The sequence below is a fragment of the Equus przewalskii genome, chromosome 29 (assembly GCF_037783145.1).
Source record: "Equus przewalskii isolate Varuska chromosome 29, EquPr2, whole genome shotgun sequence".
NCBI lineage: Eukaryota > Metazoa > Chordata > Mammalia > Perissodactyla > Equidae > Equus > Equus przewalskii.
In genome coordinates, this window is record NC_091859.1 from 33842003 (window position 1) to 33856068 (window position 14066).

General features: G+C 45.4%; 1 protein-coding gene across 50 annotated transcripts in view; it reads right to left on the reverse strand.

The window, feature by feature from the left end:
• Nucleotides 1-581: 581 nt before the first annotated feature.
• Nucleotides 582-14066, reverse strand: part of RBFOX2 (RNA binding fox-1 homolog 2) — a 265853-nt gene continuing 252368 nt past the window's right edge. For 35 of the 50 annotated variants that reach the window (XR_011534750.1, XR_011534751.1, XM_070600264.1 and 32 more), the window contains 3 exons: nt 8091-8179; nt 7589-7661; nt 582-6042 (listed from right to left, as the gene is read on the reverse strand). Coding sequence is in view for 45 of the 50 variants with exons in the window: in XM_070600259.1 (XP_070456360.1) it covers nt 5988-6042; nt 7589-7661; nt 8091-8179 (217 nt within the window). In the remaining 5 variants the exon portion in view is untranslated. Of the gene's footprint in view, nt 6043-7588; nt 7662-8090; nt 11893-12057; nt 12090-14066 lie in introns of all 50 variants that reach the window. The other 15 variants (XM_070600260.1, XM_070600249.1, XM_070600247.1 and 12 more) reach the window with 3 other exon arrangements.

Consider the following 14066-nt stretch of genomic DNA (forward strand, 5'->3'; position numbering starts at 1 on the left):
CAAGTTAAGGGACTTGGAGATTCATGAGGAATTTCAGAGATTTGGGAATTACTGGCAGAGAAACCAACATAGGAGGGAGGGTTGAGAAGCACAGGCAAGAAAGCAAAGGACCACGCAGCAGCCTTTGAAGAACATTCCCCACTTGGAAGGAAAAAGCGCAGGAGCCCGGGGAAAGCAGGGGTGGACGCAGCGAGACGGAGGGGCCGACGCTTCAGGAAGGTCGAGTGGGTGGCCTGGGCCGGTGGGGGTGAGGGGCAGCTTCCGAGGCACGGGGAGAGTAGCAGTAAGTGGGAAGTGGAGAGGACGAAAGGTGAAGTGAAGCTGAGAGGAGGTTTCAGGTCAGAAGCACAAAAGACACCTTCTGCACAGCGCGGAGCTCCCGAGCCGGAGGAAGCGTAGAGCGGCTCACCCGGTCCCGGCCCGGCCTCACCGCCTCCCGGCTGCCCACGGGACGGAGGGCCTTCCGTTCAGGAAGCATTGCGGTCTGCCTGCCTTCTTCCCATCTTAAGAAGTCAAATCCAAGTTTTGCGTGTCAGGAAGGAGCAACAGGGATGGAGGATCAACACACACAGGCCAGAGAATGGTGTTTCTCTCTTTTATTTAAAAACAGTGCTTCATTACCATTCGCAAAGGCAGAGGCAGAGCTCCTCCTTCGCTTAGAGTTTATAAAAGCCAGCAACATGATCAATAATTTATACACATGGATAGTAATACAAAAAATAAGGAATAAAAGCTAAAGATCTAACTACTCCGACCTTCACAATTCCAGCTACTTGATAATAAGAGGAGTAACCCAATGAATACTGTATGGTCTGAAAGCTACTATACAATATGATTCTTAACGAGGAGGGGAGGGCAGGAGAGACTGTCACAAAGCCCTGGGTGCTTCTCTGGAGTCTGCAGGGAAACAGGACCCTGGGCAAGCAGCTCGGGGGTCCTAGGAAGCGATTCTGGGGAGGAGGGGAGGGGGTAGGAAAGGCGAGGTGGTCAATTATACAAGCATCCCATGTGAGGCCCCCACGCCCCAAAGGTACCTGTTTGCCACGGCAATGGGAGGGGCCGGAGAGACCGCACGTTGCATGTAGGGATGGTTTAGTCCCTGCCACGGGGAGTGGGGAGCAGAGGAGGTTCTGTGGCGTTTTTAGCCTTGCAAAGATTTGGACTGAAAAGCTCAGAGATTCAGGTAGGTCGGCCTGTTAGGGACAAGTAAACCCCACTGGTTCTCTTAGCCCTTTGCAGCCCTAGCTTACGTGTGCCAGCCCCAGGTTTGCTCCAGCTAGTCACAAGCAGAATTATAACACAAGAAAAAAACAATTCATATCCCGTAGGGAGAAAAAGAGGATCAATTCATCACTCGATATATAATACAGCCAAAATGAGCTGCCAAAACGAGCACACACACACCAAAATACTGTGAACAGAAAAATAGAGGAGAATGACTAAGCTGGGAGTCTTGATGGGGTGCAGACATTGCTTAAAGCACTTATCAGTCCCCAGAAAAGCCAAACCAAAAAACATTTTTCAAAAATTCAAAAACTCACGTACCCCCTGGGAATCTGGTGTTGGTAACAGGGGCAGGGTGGGAGGAAAAGAGAATCCGTGATCCCTTGCCAGTGTGAGCTGGGCCCTCACGACACCGGCACATACGTGACAACCAGACGGAGGGGCCGAATCCCTCGCTGGCAGCCTCCTTGAAGGCAAGGTTGGAGTTTCGGCTGACGAGCAGTTCTCTCAGTTACCAAGCCCTGCCAACCAGCACTACCATGGCTGAAGTGATCGACCGTTTTCCTGAGTAAACTGTAGCTGGCTACAGTTCCGGTAACGTGCATGAGAACTCAGCTGCCACAGCCGAAGGCAATGCTCGAGGAGTCCCGCCGCCCTCGGCTCCTCGGCCCTAGTGCATCTGCTGGAGGAACCTGCTAATCGCTGCAGTCTGGTCTGTAAGCCTGACTGGAAAGACAGGTGCCGGGGACTCTCCTGCACTCACTAACCCAGAGGGTGCACACTGGCTTAGGACCAGAGCCCATCTGGAAAGGGTCCAGCTCGCGGATGGTTATGGCCTGGCCGATCAGTAAAGCAAGGATGAAGGAAGTAGAGAGGAGAAGGGAAAGGGAGGGAGGAGGCTTCTGGACAGTAACATTTCCAAAAGATAGTGTTTTATGCAACAGAGAATCAAGTTTCACTGGTGTATACTACACATGGTCAACAGTTTCAAGAGCATGACAAAATAAAAACACACAAATTTACATTGATGCTCACCTTGCCCACTATTTTTCTCCTATCTTAAAACAGTGCAAACAGGTGACTTATGCTTTTAAAACACCACTACCCCTTCCCCACCCCCCGAAGTCCCTTTCCTCCTATTATCTGGGGGAATAGAGCCTGCAATTCTGCAAATGTCCCTGTGCTAGAGGGCGGCAAGCAGCAGAGCAGCGCTGGACTTGGCGAAAGGGGAGGGCTCAGTCAGCTCCCCCGCGCCTCCTCCCGGGTCTGAGAGCCTTCCGGACTGCCCCTTGCTCGCCTTGCTCTCCTGCCAGAGGGAAGGGGGTCAGCGGGCCCTTCGTGTAGCTCCTTGGGTCTGCTTCCATCCCGAGCTGACAGCGCCCTCGTTTGGAAGCTGCGTGACTAGTTACAGGGTGGCGGAGATTCACCGACTTTGCTCTCTCTAGGAAAGTATGATCTAAACTGAGAGCACATCGGCCCCTGAGGAGTCACACTGGGAGGAGAAGCCGCTGTCCTCGATTTCTATCGGGCAGCTCTCCACCAGCCCCCTTAAACTGAGAGCGGAGCCCCAGTCCCCTTCTTTTTCAAGGAAATAAAATTGGCTCAATTCCGATTGTGGCTGTTGGAGGATGATGGTGACAGTAGGTTTTGTAAAACCTGAGCCTTAAAAACGATGAATCACAATGGCTGATCTGGGTTAACAGAAGCTGAACTATGTAACACAGGGAGTTCTGGAAAAGACCTATGGGCAGATCTCTGGGCCGAATGAGGGGTATTTAGATAAAAGTGTTCACTAGAGGTCTCCTTAAAGGAGCCCAGCTTCTAAGAGTAAGACGCTTACTACAGAAAGTCCGTGTCACGCTACGCTGCAAAGCTGTCTCGAGTCATCCACGCACTGCGATTCAGCATTACTAAGTTTTCTGGAATTATCAACCAGCATCCTCTATCGAACTCACAAGGTGCCAAACTCTCTTCTGCCTCTGTTTAGTCCAAGGGGAACTAAAGTCAGGAATATAGAAGCACGGATGCTTGGAGACACCTGCCTCTGATGAAGATGACTGCCTGGAGTCTCAAAGCTCAAGAGCTGATGGGGAGCCCGATAGTGATGACACCAAGAACCAAAGGCCCTTTAACAAAAGCAGAACTCTACTTTGTCTTTCTCAGAAAGGGGCGCTAGAGGAAGCAGTGTGATTAGAACCATCCCTGGAAATGCAGCCGAGCCCACTGGAAGCACAGCTTGCCCGTGGAGGCCTCAGCCAGAGCCAGCTGAACTGAAACGCACAAGAGCGACCTCGAGCTCATGCTCCGGCCTCTTTGAAAAGGGCTGTGGGAACTGCCTTCTCTCCTTTCCCATCATCCTTATCTCTTTCTGGAAAAAAGAAGAGAAAATTCTTAAACTCATTGCCCTATTCTCTTCCCCTGCTATGAATACAACCATTTAGAATTTGGCCTTGTCACCACTGAGTGGTGGCTTGTCGTTTTGTGAGAATGGCCTCTATTTAAACATGACATGAAATTTCTGTTTCTTTAGTCAGCAAAAGCTCTCCCTCCAAACAAAAGCAAAAGAAAGAAAAATACCCTCCTTGCCCCCATTCCCTAGAACTGCGAAAGTGCCACAGCCCACTCCCCGTTCCTCTAACTAAAATATTTATATACATACAACAAAAATTGTCTTAACAGCAACAAACCAAACTTTGGCTTGGGGAGGGGAACCCTTAAAAAATGGCCAGTGGACCGGGCAGTCTGGTGTCCCCTATTCTACGTACTGCTTCCCAGAATCAGTAAGAATTGCATCGAGGCCTCCAGCTTTCTTGATGTCTCACCTAGCTTCAAGGACAGCCTCTCTCCCAGCTATTAGGAGACAGAGCATTCTGAAGGGGGAGAAGACAGGCCAGTCCCTCCCCGATATATCAGTCTGCTTACAAAGAAAGCTTGATGCTGTCATATGTCAGTCATTTTAATTCAGGGACATGAATCAGTTATCAGTCAAGAACATGTGTAGAGGCAGGAGTAAAAAAAACAAAGCAAAAACAAACCCATAACCAACCAGAAGCTCCATGTCTCTGAATTACTCCCTTTAGCAGCTATCCTTGGGTGAAAGGTCACCCAGTACCAATGTGAATAGACCAGGGAGCCAAACAGACCGTGCTTCTCTATTTCCTAATGCCTTCATTTTGGAAATGCTGCAGGACCCTTGCCCTTATCATTAATAGCTAATGGCTAGAAGAGAAACACTTTCTCCCCTAGCGCAGTAATATACATGAAATTGAAGCCAGGGAGCAGTAGCAGTGACTCACTGCTGTGGCCACCATGTGACTCTTCTTTCTGGCAACATGTAAGATCCTCGCCATGTCAGACCCTCCTTCCAATAGAGGAGGGGAGCAACCTCAGGGGCTGTGTTTCACGTCCTGTAGTGTTCATGTATACCAAGCGGTCCAGGTGCTCAGCTGGGTGTCTTTGGAGAAGAATGAGAAGCTGGGTGGAACGGCCATGAGGGCTCAAGACTGTGGACAGACAAGTGATTTCTAAAGGCTCTGGAGGATGAAGATTCCTATGGCTTTGGAGCTAGTACAAAGTGCCTTAGCCTCACCTCTCATGCCCTCATCACCAGAACTTCCAGGGACAGCTGATCTAGGACTCGGCGCTTCATCTTTTGTCAACAGAGTCTTTAGTATATGTTTTATACTTTGTACTGACTTTTGATGCAAGAGAAAGATAAGGAATATCAGAGTGCCTTGCCCGACATCATCTAATATCCCTTTTCTCTTCCTTGCTCTCTTCTATTGGCTCTTCTAATCCTCAAGCTATGCCCAAACACCTGGGGGAAATCTGGCTGCTGGCAATTTATTCCTTTGTCCCTGGGTCCTAAATTCCTGAATCTTAAGGACATGGGGACAGGGTGTTAATAAAAGGATAGATGAGCTATGCTGCTGTTCAATCAAAGGGGAAGAAGCCCAGCAGGAATGCCAGGATTACAGGAAAGAAAGGAATGATCTTTTGCATACTCCAGAGTTCATTCTGAGATTGGTTTCCTAATGAGGTGTTTATCACCCACAGTCTGAGAGCACGTTTGGAAATATTAATACTATAATTCCAAAAACTATGCCAACTGTCTCAGGCTGTGCATGTAAGATGATTGTAAAAAGAATGGAGAAGACAGGAGGGCAGAGAAGAGGAAAAGTGTCTTTTTAATCCTCCTGCTGTGCAAGCACAAATTCCTATCATCTATCAGCATGCGGATTCCAGCCACAGCCAAGCAGAACTGCCTGCCACAGACCAGAAACTCAGGAGACTAGAAGAACGTCCTGTTGCAGAAAGATCTCTTGCACTTCTGCTTGTCCCCCAGCCATTCAGCACTAGACAGACTTTGGGTATTCTGTCTGCTGATTTCTGATCAGATGCATTTATCGGCTCCTAATCTCTCTTCTTCCTCAGTAACCACCTCTTCCGTGACTGACAGAATAAGCTAAGCACGGACATACAGACATGGAAATGCATTATTTTTTTTTTTTTACCACAGTTAAAAAAAAGAAAAAAAAAAAAGAAAAAAAATGCACAATCTTTGGAACAAAAGAATTAAAGGCAGAAATTTAAAGGAAAAATACATATTCAAAGAACATAGTGAGGTATAAAAAAGTACTCTCTTTTTTTGTGTTTTTTTGTTTGTTTGTTTTTCCTCTTCATCTTGCTATAGAGTTCCTCTACTAGTAAATATTGCAATAGCCAGGCCTCATGAACTGGGGGGCTGTCCCATTTGCAGGGTCTCACGTCACTTCAGTAGGGGGCAAATCGGCTGTAGCCACCTCGGTATAAACTCGCCTGCAGTAATTAAAGACACAAAAATCATAAAAAGGTTGATGAGTAAGAGAAGCATTAAAAATGAAGAAAAATGTCCTGAGAAGGGGTTTAGAAAAATAGCTTCCTTAGAAGCTTCAAAGCAACTGACAGATGTTGCCTGGTGCAGTGAAGTCAGGAAGCCAACTTCTGTCTCTGAGATGCTCAAACCCGAGCCCAAAACATTTACTGTCGACCTGATATCTCATGGAGAGTATGATAATGGTCCGCCTCATTACCAGCGTGAATTAGCACAGAAGGGCCATTCAACACTAATTTGATTTCTAAAAGCACGGATCTTTTCCACCTTTCTGACCTAAGCAGACTGCTGATTTTACCTTCTTACCTCATCACCTGTCGACGGAGAACATGTGACTTCTGACCATCATCTATCACATCCCACGTTTGAGACAGTGCTGGATTTAAACCCGAGTCAATCTCTCCACTGATAAAATCTACCTCCTCTAGAGTGCAGAAAATACACCAACTACGGTGTTTCTTGACATATCCGAATTAGACACATAACCGGGGTTTAACTCGGCTTTACTTCTGTTTTATCTTTATCTAATGGCTTCCCTTCTCCAACTAAAAATTCCCTAGGAACACCTCTCTCCTTGAGTCAATCTTCAAATACAGGATGTATGTCACTGGCACTAAATGACATCTCAGGAACGCCCACTGCTTGCTTTACACTGCACGTCTCTACGCCAGTTCTACACATCCGTTCCCCCGGGGCCCTGGCACTTCCTCCCGCCAACCTCCCTTGGCAGAGGTTTGGGATGAGAAGCGACGGGCTCTCTCCTAGTCCTCTGAGTCTTAATCTGGCTCATCACTCTGCCTCCCTCTCCAACACCTTCGCCGATGTCACCAGGCAGTGGCCCAGTGCATTCTGGACTGCAGAGATGTCTGGCATTAGGACGTGGCGCTGTGGAACGGCCTGTCTTTGCTGCAGCGGGTGTGTCCCGATCACTAGACCTGGAGCCGTCTGGGCCCACACAGAAATACTGCAGTGGGATTTGAGTTTGAGTAGGAAGGATTATTCTAGACAAGCTCTGAGGACTTCTACACTTTTATGAAAATACCACATTTTGCCACAAATGTTACTAATAAAATGTCTTTGCATTTGCAACTTACACACATTAAGTTTTCTGAAAAGCTTACTGTGAGAACTGGACAGTCTTCTGCCCCTGAGGTCTTGGTGACCCCCATCAATAAAAGTGTGACACAGGTACACACCCAATATTTGAGTCAATATAAAGCAACAACCTGTTCCCTTCTCTCTCTCAAACAATGCTGTTACTCAGAGCAGGCTGTCACTATTCATTCCTTTCTGCTGTCCTTAATGAGGCCATGTAGTCACACTATAACACACAGATGAAGGTGACATGAAATTTCCAGATAGTCAGTCCTATGTGGTTTTAATACTTTGGCAATGGAAGAAGGGCTGAATTTATTCCCTAGATCTTTTGTAGTCTCTAGGTTTAAGTTAGAAGGAGCAAAATGTCTTCTAAAAAAAGGTCCATATACTTACCACAGCGCCAACTCCATAGCTAGCGGCAGGGGCAAGGGCATGGTAGGGGTCGGCTGTGTACACCCTGCCATAACTGGAAAGAAGAAATACAATCAGGGAGATACAGGAATGACAGTGATCCAAAAAAATCAAAGGGTTTCCTGTGCTAAGGACTTGTGAGCAACTTGCTCTTGGAATGTTATTAGGAAACTGGCAGAATGGAAAAAATCTTTCTATTTCTAGTCCTAAATGCAGCAACTCTGAGAAATTCTGAAGTACTTCTACAAAATGGAAAAGAAGGGAGCTGGAGATGAGCAAGCGGGAGATGGGGGCCAAAGCCAACAAGAGACAAGAACCAGAGACAGGGAGCGGAGGAGTCAGTGCCACTGCGCTTCTGGCGTGACGGAGTCCAGAAGGAGCCAGGCTAGGCAGCCCCGTGTGCTCGGTGCCGTGGAAATGGAGCAGGGAGGAGAGGGGGCCGCCTGGGCGTGGTGCCGTGCTCCCTGTCCCTCTTGGTACATACCCGTCGCTGTAAGCGGCTGCAGCGGCTGCAGCAGCTGTGGCCGCGGTCGCAGTGGCAGGCTGTGCATATCTGTAGGCTGCATATCCACCCTACAGGAGAGAAGAGAACTGACTTTACAGACACCTCTCCCCTGGATGCACAGATGAACACACCCACCCACACGCAGACAGACGCAGACACGGGGACAGACACGAACACGGACACGCACACGGGAAGAGAATGTTTCAAACTGCATCGGTCTCCATGTTATTCCTCTGGTACAAAGCTGAGCTCCACCCAGTGCAGGGATTTGCTTTCCAATTTGTGATAGTAACAAAAATAAACTATATACGGGGGACCTGTTCTCAAATTTAAGAAATGAAGATATGATTTTGGATCTTACTGTATCACAGTCTGTTGGAACTTTCAACAGGGAAAATATTTACAGGAAGTTTGGAGAACTTTGACTGACAAGGAAATGTACAGAATTAAAACAGTGAATTTACAGGTGTTAACTTCAGATCCTCTGACGTGTGCTCAGATCGATTTACTACCGAGAGACTACAGCGCCTAACAGAAAGGTCCCACACAGTGCTCCGCTCCCCCGGCCCAGCACTTTTGCCTGGAGGCTAAAATAATCAGGTAATATTGAGAAAGAAAAACCAGTGCAGACCAGCGGTTGGCAGACTTCAGTCTGTAAGTCAACGCAGCTCCCACCAGTTTTTAAAAGTAGTTGTGACAAAGTGCGTATGGTCCACAAAGCTGAAAATATTTATCCCTTGGCCCTTTACGGAAAAAGTTTGCCAACTTGAATCTGTATTTTAGACTCGGGCAAATCAGGCTGAGGATCCTCTGGCTGGATTCAAATAGAGTAGGGACCCCTCTCCCCCACGCGTTTAGCTGCATTCGTCTTCCTTCCGTAAAAGATTCTGAGATTCCTACACCCTCATCTCAAAGCAGTTCCAGAGCTTTGCTTCCAGTGGTTCAAATACCCTCTCAGTCCTCGAGTTTCAAACTCCCACATCCTGCTATTTCACCTCAGTTCAGATGAACCAAACACTCAAAAGGGTCCCACTGTCAGGGCGAAGCATCGTAGGCCTTCATCAAGATTTCAGAGACATCACAACAAACGCCATGTGAGCAGGCTATTTGCAAAGTGGCAAGCCCTACATTTTCTTTACCCTTCCAGAACTCATTTTACCTAAACCTAATTCAGGTGTGAATTTTTATTATTGTCCTTTCCCCATCAAATGTAATTAGGTTCCACTGGTCCATCCTGACACCATTTCAGTAGTGGAAGAGCGAGTTCCGTTTCTGTGGATCTGAGTGTCCGTCCACTTCTTACAGATATCTAAAGCTTTCTGCTTTCGAATCCTTCAAATGTTCAATTTTGGCTAAATCTGCAAAAGAAATCCTAAATTTACTTCTGTATTATTTCTCAGGATTGAAAACAGGCATTTTCTAATGGGACCCGTGCTTTTCTTAGCCATCCGACAGCGCGGCCTCTAGCTCGTTGCTTTCATTTCTGTTCGGATCTTATTTTGGAAATAGCTATAATCTCTTAGAGGCTTCTAAAGCTTTTTGCTTCTTTCCTATATCATATGCTTTCTCTAACTAAAGAAACTGCATGTGGAGGAAATTTGCTTGTTAAATTTATGCTGCTCGAAGTCATCAGAAATGGCTTCAAATGTACATTTAAAAAAATCCGACTGGTTTTCAGTGGTTATGTATTATTCCCTCTCTGTTCTTCAAGTGAACGACTCAGAAAAGTAAACATTTCTTTCTCAATTACAAATTCTTCTACAGATTTTCATATAAATAAGAAATTCTAATTACTATTACAACACTGGCAACGAAATGGTAACGGATAGGGACGCGGCAGGAGGCATCCTCAGGGGCTATTTGTGATCAACATGTTTCCTGTGAATTCCAGCCAGGTCCACGGGGGGCCGGCCAGCTGACCTGGGCAAAGCTGGACACCCTTTGGGCAGGCTGCAACACAAACACTGCTCTCCACAAACACATGCACGGACGCATGTTGAACTGACTAAAGTGCCATTTCTTTTTGTAAACTTCTAAAGAGGAAATGAAGCAGTAAAAGCATTTGTTAAACAAAGCAACAGGCTAATCATTGTAGTTGAAATTTTAAGCTTTAAATGAACCTTAAAGGCTCAGCTTTTCATTATAACCAGAGCCGATTCCATTAGTTTAGAATTAAAGTTTGCTAGTGTGATGTCTCCAGCAGGGTTACTGTTAGTAAACCTTCTTTGTAAACAACGATAATGTGGTAAACAAGCGTTACATGGTTTGTCTCTTTAGCATTCCTTCAAACAGCAAAAATAATCTTCAAAAATTTCAGAAGTCAAGGTAATAAAGGCAAGGAAAGCCCAATTTATGTTTACCTGAGCAAAACAGTTAAAAAACTGAAGTTCTGCCCCTTAGGGCAGAGGTATACATTCTCATTAAGGGGTCCTGAGGCTCAGAAGCGCTGACAGACTCTCAGTGAGTCAGAGATAAGGGGATTGTATCAAACCTCAGCTATGAGCGGCGCTGCACAAAGAGGCTCTGAATGAGGTTACTGAGAGAAGGAGTTCCCCTCGCTTTCCTCAGCCTGCAAGAAGCCATCGAAACCTCAATGGTTTGGGGTAATGTTATTGTTAATCAAAACAATTAAAAAAGCGATCAGACTGGGAACGAAGCTTCCCTCCAAGGCAGAAGGAAATGGAGAGAATGCGCCTGCAGCACTTTCCTCCTGTTACAAGTAAACTCTGACTTTGGAGTTGGACTCTGTTGAGGCTCTCTGCTGTTTAAATTCAGGAAGATAGGACAGCGATGCAAATACTTTATTGAGAACAAAAGGATCAAGAAGAGCATCAGCATTCAGGAAAACGACATTCATTTTTTTAAAGCCGATAATATTCCAACATGACTACTCTCCTAATTACTTTATGATAATGATGCTACAGAGAGGCCCTTTGTAGGGGTCTGGGTGGAGGACGGGCAGGTCATATCCTAATAAACTAACCCGGTAATTCATTGAGGACCACCCCCCAAATCAGAAAAATTAAATTGTACATCATGGATTTACTCCTCTTAGATGCAGTCTTACTTCAAAGTATTTCTGCTGCTGTTTTCAACAAAACATATCACATAATATAAAACAAAGAAAATTCAGATACATTTATTTCTGTTCCAGATTTTGGAGTGAATAAGATTCCAGGCTGAGAAACTGTTTTCTCAATTTTCATTCTGAAAGCAAATCTGAAGTCTTATACAACATGAGAACAAAGTGCAGTTTGAAACACCAAGGTTTTCATTACTGTTTCTTAAGTTTTTCAAAGAGAACACGGGTGGGGAAGGGTGGGAGAGACAGGGTCCAGGCGTGGGAAGGGGAGATGGCGCCACATTTATTAATCACATTAAAAACTAAGCATGCCGACATCTGGAGCTAAAACAACCAGCAAAATCACCACGTTCAGACTGTATTGGCTAACTCTATCTATCCCAGCATTCTCTTGGGACAGCGGTTTGCCCTAGGCTCTACCACAAGCTCGGTGAAGTACACAGCCTCAATTACTAGAGCGTGCAGCCACAACGACCTGGTATTACGGAAACAGTCAGTCACCACTTGAGTTAACATTCCATACCCTAACGACTGGCCCCTCCCCAGCCCAAAGAAATAGTAAATCTTGCCCACCCTAGCCCTGGCCCACACCACAATGTTAATAATTATAACAAGCAGTAACCCATCTGTTATATCAGAGAAGGGAACAGAGACTCCACTGAGAGATTTAGAGTGAGATGTTAACATTTCTTCAGCTGACTGCACAAACAAACAAACAAAAAAAGAGGAGAAATAATTCATTTGGAGATATGAAGTCATGAAATAGCTGATGTGTATTGCTTTTAACCATGCATTGATGCAGAACTGAAGCAACCATTAATAATAAAAATTAAAAAGGACATATGTATTTACACACAATCAGACCTGTTTGATCTGAAGCAGTTTGCAGATTCTATCTGTGTGTGATTTGAAATAAAACAAAAAATGGGGATTAGCATGGCCACAGCACACCCTAATGTAGGAGGGCACACACGGACAGTTTTTTGGAACCCTGATAGCTGGATAAATTTGGCACGGCTAAGCCTGATCGACATATACACACACCCCTTTAAACATAATTACTTTCTTACTCCTTTTGTAATTCACTCTGAATGACTCCTAAAGTTCCCAACTAGGGCAGCCCAACACTCTGTCATCCCGCATCCAACCTGCCTGACCCTGACAACAGGCCCCATCCTGACCCGTGGCACTCACTTGCGTGCTTGCCCTCTGCCGACACCCATTCATTCTATCCACAGTGTTCTCAAATGTTTCCTGTGTCTAATATATCTTTTCACAATCCATGAGATATCCCTGCCTTCAACTTCCAGCTTTTTCAAAGGAAAATGCCGTTACCTTTAAGATCTTTTTGTTGTTGCCAGAGTCTCAGTTTTCCGTGGCTCAAGGTCACCTCCTAGAGACTTTCTACTCCACTCTGAATCCATTTTATCATCTAATTAACTTTAGAACGTTGCCACACTGACCGTATGACTTTCCTGCACGGTTTTGTAGCTGTGTTTTAACTAGAACAAAATCGAAGGGTTCTCCATGTCATCCCCCCTATATCTGACCTATACTTGCATATCTATTAGTTTATCTCACACTGGTAGACATTCCCCCTGTCTTGATTTTAACCTAGCCATAAATTTTATTACATTTTTGTTTTAGGTTTACATTAAAACAGGACTTTGGTGAGCATGTGATGTCAAGACACCTTCTTTCTACCTGGAAGACAATGACATTATGTGACACTGAGGAGAAGAGTGTATTTCAAGACCAGCAGACAAAATGAAAGCTTGTTCCCTATGTGTGGTGTATCGATTTACAGAGCAAGGGGAGTGGGAGTGGGAGGGTGGTGTGTGGGGGGGTGTAGGGGAGAGGCGGGGCCAGGTGCTATGCTTGGAACAGTGGAGGATTTACTCCAACAGGCTTGGGTTTACCGCTGTGCCTCTGGGCATCACTTTATTTGTCCCTAGACGACTCTAACTCTGTCCTTTCCCCACCTCCTCCCTACTCCAGCTGAGAACCACTGCTCTAGACTGAACTTGCATGAGGGGCTCTTTAGGAGACACAAGTTCTTACGTGGCAAGATGGCACCTTTGATTAAATGTAAATAACACAGATGTCAATACAAAAACTGATAACAGTAATATTGTTACTGCTTTTGATTGAGAGACCTATCAACCTTCAAAAGTAAATAATAAAGTTTTTAAAGAAAAGTATCTAAAGTTAATCTTATTATTATTTAAAATTGGGGATAAGGGAAGAAATTGTTACGATCGACTTGACATCTTCCACTTATTACTTCTACGATGGCTGAGAGATGATCTCTAATGAGTTAACCCTTCAGGAACTCTACTATTCCACATCTCCCCAAAATAGTTCATTTCCAAAGTCTTGCTGGGCAGCCACATAAATAAACTGAATTGTAAAAAGCGATCTGCCCTTTTCTTTTTCCTAGCATCCAGCTATCAGCAAACCTTCTAACATATTATACCAATGAACTCACTGATCTTGTTTTAAGGTGAAAGCAAAGAGGGCAAGGGAAAAACACATTTTACTTTTAGAGTTTCAATATGTCCAGATTTTTAAGGCAACTTCAAACTTACATAGCAGCCAAGTCCAATTACTACCATGATTTCACTACAGGGCCCAATATGGGATCCAGGAGTCCTGTCTGGACAGACTCTACTTCCTCCCTTTTCTCATTTCTTTCACAGTTGTAAGAAAATGTCCCCAACTGCTAAGATCTCCAAATAGAAAAGCCCAGTTTAAACACCATGGATAAATGTGATTGACGAACTAAAAGAGGTGGCAGTGATGGGACAGTGCATATAACACGCCTGCTGTGGATATGTGGCAATGGGACAGGAGCACTCAATTTTGGAGGAAGT